This window comes from Lemur catta, chromosome 3, assembly GCF_020740605.2.
Source record: "Lemur catta isolate mLemCat1 chromosome 3, mLemCat1.pri, whole genome shotgun sequence".
In the NCBI taxonomy this organism is placed as follows: Eukaryota; Metazoa; Chordata; class Mammalia; order Primates; family Lemuridae; genus Lemur; species Lemur catta.
Window position 1 is genome coordinate 30641285 of NC_059130.1, and position 6557 is coordinate 30647841.

The window sequence follows — 6557 nt, forward strand, 5'->3', positions numbered from 1 at the left end:
CCTTGCAGAATGCACCCTGAGTTTCAGTGGTAATCCAGTCCTCCCCTTTCTTCCTACTCTAACTCTGTGACCCCAGGGACTCCCCTTTTGACCAACCCACTTCACAAAATAGTGAAGCCTTTACCTTGGACTTGGATTTGGACTTTGTTGGAAGAAATGGAGTGACCTTCCGTAAACCCAGTACAGTGATATGCACCATTGTCCTTCAGACTTGGATCACGAATAGAGAAGTCAGAGGTTCCTTTCAGGGATGTCAGGGCTTCACCGTTCTTGTAAATAGTGTCTGGTGTTACTCTTGCCTTTGCCCGGCACCTCAGGACCATGAGGTCTCCTTCATACACAGAAAGGGGAGCCTGCAGGATCAGCGAAGCTATGGGAAACATAGGACCAGTTACTCGGTTCATCCCATTGTTCCCCCTTACTTTTCATTATTATTCCAAGATGCTCTAGAAAAGGGGGTTGGTAAAAAGCATTCTTAAAATAATATCATTTCCTTTTTTCTGATTTTAAAATGAATACATGTGCCTTGAGAAAAGTAGAAAAGCAGAAACGGAGGTAAAAATCACCTATCATGCCACCACCTGTATTTTGGCACATGTGTTTCCAGTTTTCTCTTCCATGTTCACGTGTTTGAGAGTCTGTGTGTATTTTTTTCTTTTCATGGAATTTGAATACTATTTATAGATTTGACAACCTGCTTTTCACTTACCATGCTATGGACAATTTCCTGAGTCATGAATTTTATCACTGAACCTGATTTTCAATGGCCATTAAGTTTTCCTTCAATGTCAGTAATGTAATTTATTTAATGAGTCCTCTCTTCTTGATCATTTAGGGCCCTCCATTTTGGGTATATATTTCTATGATTGTTTCAGTAGGTAAATTGTTAAGAGGGTGATTGTTAAGTCAAAGAGCATAAGCATTTTATTTGCTCCTTGCTACTTTACTGCTTCCTTATTCACTAAATTAAAGGGCTTTATAAGTAGGTGGTTTTCGGACAAAAATCACATGGCTGTTTCCTTCTCTCTCCTTCTGTATTTCTATGTCTACATCATCTAGGTATCATCTATCTATATCTATAAATATAAAAATATGTTCATGTTCTTTATTATTCTAAGTAAATCATATGGCTTAAAACTCTACATAAATTCATGAACCATTCAAATAAATAGCTTCTCAAATTTTCGTTTACCAGAGCAGTTTGTAAAAACTACAAATTCCGAGGCCCTACTCCTACAGGTTTTTATTCAGTAAACATAGGGTAGACCCTGAGTATCTGTATGATTAAAAAGCTGCTCAGGTTTCCAGATTCAAATCAAACTTTAATACCCACAGGTTTAGAGACATTATTCCAATCAGTAGAAATTGCAGCCTTTGTATGGTTCTCCATGTAACCTGTGGCTGTTATACGACAATTATGTCCTTCTAGATACATTACTTGAAATCACTTCCCGTTGGGCTGAACGAATTTTATCTGGATAAGTTAAATCTTCTTAAATTTTATGTTCCAACTTAAAAAGCTAATTCCATTTCCTATCTGGTGGTATGCAGAGGTTTTTTACTCTCTCCTTGTCGGTCTAACCACAGTGTGGAATACAATTGTTCAGTCATGAGTTGTCTGGAGTGAATGATGGTAACAGCTGGAGAAAAAAAATGAACTGAAGTGATTTCTAAAGTTTGTATTTCTTTCACTCTGTCTCACCTGAAGAAAAGACCAAGCACACAGGGTTACTTAGGGTGGACCTCCCGGTCTGGCATCTGTACTCTCCAGATTCACGAACCTCGAGGGTATCTCCTGGGGTGTTTATTACTATTTCTGTCCCCAGATACAAACGTTTCCATTTTGTTTTCTGTGGTGAGTAGTGAAACCCATTGCAAGTCAGATTCACTGTCTCTCCTTGGAAGACGGTGACCCATGGAGGATGGAGGGAAATAATGGGTTTGGTTGTGGTAGCTGAGGAGAGAAGAGAAAAAGAGTCTGAGGTGGAGGTGCCTGCATTCCCAAGCACAAGGGTGCATGCCAGACAGACTGGAGGACCCTAAAGAGGCCCCTAGGGGTGTCACTGATGGCCCACAGCTTCGTGGTGGCCAGCAGCGCTCACCTCATCTGAGGGAGAGGTTGCTCGGGGGTGGCAATGAGAAAAACGATGTCAAGAGGGTAATACCAGCAGTATTCACTGTCAAACATCACTGGCTACTCAGCCTGTCATGGAAGTGGATCCTAGAGAAAATTGCCCCTGTCCTGCCATTCTATCATGTTCATAAATTCATAAGAACCACCAAAGCTGTTGTTAAAATCACAATTTTGCACTTTCCCTAAAAGAATAGATCATATTGGCTGGCCTGAAGATAGTGAGTTGTCTCAATTGATTATTCACAGTCAGTTAGAGCAGTAGAACTCCTTGTTTTACTCTTTCTCCCCTTCTAATTACTGCCCTTGACTAGTCTAAACAAACAAAAAAAGAATATATCATGTTATCATCTATTTGGTGCTGAGCAAAACTTGAGAGACCAACTTGTATAACACCTTCAATTTTTAAATGAAGATTCAAATACCCAGAAAAATACCATCATAGCTAATTGTGGCAGAGCAAGGAATGAACAACTCGTTTGCTGGCATCTAGACATAGCCTAGACACAGTTCCAGCTGGGGCTGCTGATTTGGGACAAGGAGAGGGGTTGTAGGGAATTCTTGCTATTCATGGGTCCTCAAGTGTCCACACTGACCCAGAAGAATGGCATTAGGAGCCAGAACTAGTTGACTGTGTGATAACTTGTCTTGTCCCCATTTGCCCTTTCTGTGCATTTCTTCCTTATAAGGGCCCAGGTGTTGGAGGTTCTTCTGCTCCCTACACCATTCCTGGAGAATTTTATTCCACAGCTGTAGAGGATGCAGCATTCCTGTTGGGATCACCACAGTGGGGTGTTTTCAGAGGAATATTCCTGGCTTGCTGATTGGAGCTGATCCTTCCCTGAGCCCATTTGCCATGGAGTTGAAGAAGTCCTGCAGGGCTAAGTGGGGTCCATTTGCAATGCAGGGCTTCGCAAAGGCCAGAGCTGCTTGTGCATTCACCTCGCCCAGGGAGTGTGGGAGGGTGATCATGAAGCTCTGGCCTTGGGGGATGCCAATAGACCAGGTGACACTTACACATCCCTGCTGGCCTCAGCAAGAAAACAGGAGATATTAGAGATCCTCGGGCAGCCGTCATAAATGTTTCCTATTTATTTTGGAGATACTCTTATCCAGAAACAATGAAGAACAAAAGAAAGGAGAACTCACCCCACTGTCCACTGACAGGAGCTGCAAAAAAAGCCAGAAATGAGCACAGATTAAAAATTTTGTGGCTTTTCAAAGTTAATGCCTGCTTTTTTCTATCTATTTATTACTTCTTGCATTAAAAATTCATTTAAAAAATCTAATAATTATTTATCAAATATCTAAATATATGCTAAGACATTGTGATTGGACTTCTAAGATGAGTTTAAAAAATGGTCTCTGCTGTCAAGAAGCTGACTGGTAGAGGAAACAGAAGCATGATCCGAGGTCATGTAATACTGGTGGTAAGTGCAAGAACAGAAATACACATGGGGTATCATGGGGGCAGAAGGGTCACCCTGCCCAGGGTGTGTACATGTCTGTGTATGTGTGTGTTGAAGAGAGTGGGGGGACCATGGAAGGTGCCTGAAGGAGGACTGCTTGAGAAAGTTGTGAGTGAGAACATAGGGGTCAGCAGGTGAAAGTTAGTGCTTGTGTGTAGCAAGAGGTGATGCGGAAGGCAGTCAAGGCAGAAGAAGAAATGAAGTGGTGTTCAGGAGTTGGGGGGTCTGGAAGGCAGGAATTGAGGGGGGGATAAGATTAGAGAGGCATGCAGGGCCCAAGCGAGTGGCTCTGATTTTATTGTAAAAGCCACAGGGTGTTATGGAAAGGTTTTGAGGAGAATAACAATAGGGCTTAAAACTTAGATGGGGCTCTCTGCCAGTGGGCGGACCTCAGTGGGACCAGGTGTGAAGCTGAGAGGCTGGTTAGAAGGCAGAGCCAGAGATGGTGATGTTTAATCTTTCTCAGAGTGTTTTTTCAAAATCATCTTCATTATTTGTTTGTTTGCCTCCTTTCTCCTCTCTGCAATGCAATCCCTGTGAGAGCTGGGACTTCTGTATCTACCCTATATCCTCCAGGATCTAGAGCAGTGCCTGGTATATAAAAGATATTCCATTAATTTTTACTATTTATTGATTGTATAGTGAATTAATTAAAGAGCGAGGTTAGCAATAGTAGAGATAGAAGGATACAGGTTTGTGAAATGGGTGACCAGGAGAGAGATGAGGCAACATGGGCAGGTTTATAAATTGAATAGATATTTCATATAAGGGACATATTTGATTGATTCATTCCACAGAGATTTGTGGAATGCCAGTGTACACAGGGCTGATGTAAGAGTTATCCAAACTTAAATATGCTCTTGAGAACAATGAATTATTCACTATTACCTGAATATATTGGCTTCCTTGACTATTGCATTGTTTTAAATGGAGCTAACATTCTTCTGAGTTTTCTATGTGGTATGCACTTACATTATTTCATGTAATCCTGTCCATAGCCCTATGAGGTGTTTGATTAGCCCTATTTCTCAGGCCAGAAAACTGGTTACGTAGCTGGTAAGTGGGAGGATGACATTTTGAACCCAGATCCTGCTTGGCCCCAAAGTGCATGCTCCTGGCCATACTCTCTTGCCCCTCTGTTGGTGCCACACTGGGATGTGCTTCCCATCTCTGGATTAATAGTCCTTGCACCTTCCAACTGTGGTGCCCTCTCTTCATGCATCGTGTCCCTCCAGCTCCTACTCACTTCTAAGTTTCATGAAGTCTATACCAGATATTTGGCATATAGTTTATTATCTGCCTGCACCATGCACTGGTAACTTTGGCTGGACAGTTATTTAACCAGATTCTTGTTATCTACCTGTCTCTTGTCCATCAGCCTTGCTGGGAGCTCTTCTATATCATGAGCTTCCTCCATGGACTCCCATCATTCTCAGCACCTGGCACAGTGCTGTGAATAGGTATCATTAAAAAATATTTGCTTAGCAAATGAATAAACTTATTTAATTCTAATATTTAAACCTTGGTAAAAACCAACCAGTTCATAGGTGTGAATTGATAGAGACTTATGCACACTCACAGGCACAATGAAAATGCCATCTGCTCTAGGGTTTTCCTTGTCTTGCCCCACTATCCCTCTGTGTCTCCCCACAACCCCATGTTCTTAATCTTCCAATCGCTGCTGTAGTTTACATTCCTGTGCAGAAGAAAGAGCATCTTCCCTGTCAGAAACCTGGCCTCCTTGTGCCCAGGACCAGCATACGAGGAATAAAGGTATCCCCTATGCAGAGGAGAGTAGGCTCTTCTCTGAATAAGACAGTAAGAATAAGCAACTGTGACACATTTTCTGGACTTCATGAAGTATTTTTTGAAGAAAAAAAAATGAATGAAACATTAATTGTTGTGGTCACTATAGTTTCCTTCTCTGTAAGGTTGAAGGATTTTTCCAGCTATGACTACTTTCTTCAGCCTCAGGAGAGGAAGCCCTGAGCCCTGCAGTAAAGCCTGAAAACAGTCTCTTCATGTGGGAAAGATTCTTTGAGCAGGGGCTGAGCCTCAAGAAAGGCCAGGCTGGTGGTGGAGAGAGAAGCTGTCCCAACTGCACCCAGGGCCCATGTTGAGCTGTTGTACTCACCCAGGACCAGTAGTGTCACCCACAGCAGCATGAAGACCTGGACCGCCCAGGGCTGAGACCGAAAGAGAGACTTTCTCAGGAATAACAGGTTTGGTCTTGATTACAGTCAGCACACTGCATACCAGCTCCAAGGAGCACATCTGACAAAGTGCTCGTCCACAAAGAGCAGATTGCATTAGTGAATTAGAAAAAAGGAAGTGGGAGTACCGATCTTTAACCACTTATTAAAGTTTTTAAAACTGACATACCCTTGAGCCCACATTTCTGCTCTTGGGAAATTACCTTAAGATAAGTAGGTGGGGACAGTTCTATAAGAAAGTTTATTGTAGCATTTGTTATCACCTAAACACTGGAAGTGACATAAAAGACCATGAATGTGAGACTGTTTACAATATTTTGATTCATCTGTGCAACAGCAAGCAATGAAGCTATTAAAGAACGAGGTAAAGCTGCACATGCTAACAAGGAAAGACCACCTTGTTTAATGTGAAGGGGAAAAGATGAGGTATAGATTGGTGTTTGTAGTAGTATTCTGTTGGGTAGATATTTAAAAAAATAGAATATATATGTGTATAAACTCTTGTAAGTATACTTTATCCCCCTGGAAAGCACACACACACAAATAGTGATTACATTTGAGGAACTGTAGGTGGGAAGGGGACATTTCATGTCTTTCTGTATTATTTTTTTTAATGACCATGTGAATGTATTGCTTTTATGTGTTTTTAAAAGTCAAGTTTCCATCCTGGCATACTGGTCAACAAAGGTCCCTAAGACATTAGCTACCATGAGAAGTGCCAGTTTTGTTTTTTCAAATAATTTT

At 41.7% G+C, this 6557-nt stretch overlaps 1 protein-coding gene across 1 annotated transcript in view; it reads right to left on the reverse strand.

Moving 5' to 3' along the window:
* The window catches only part of FCRL5 (Fc receptor like 5), a 28656-nt gene extending 22814 nt beyond the window's left edge, over nucleotides 1-5842 (reverse strand). The window contains exons 1-4 of the mRNA XM_045546514.1: nucleotides 5735-5842; nucleotides 3281-3301; nucleotides 1703-1954; nucleotides 125-370 (exon numbers count right to left, since the gene is read on the reverse strand). Of these exons, the coding sequence (XP_045402470.1) occupies nucleotides 125-370; nucleotides 1703-1954; nucleotides 3281-3301; nucleotides 5735-5765 (550 nt within the window). The 5' untranslated portion in view covers nucleotides 5766-5842. The remainder of the gene's footprint in view (nucleotides 1-124; nucleotides 371-1702; nucleotides 1955-3280; nucleotides 3302-5734) is intronic.
* Nucleotides 5843-6557: the final 715 nt, after the last annotated feature.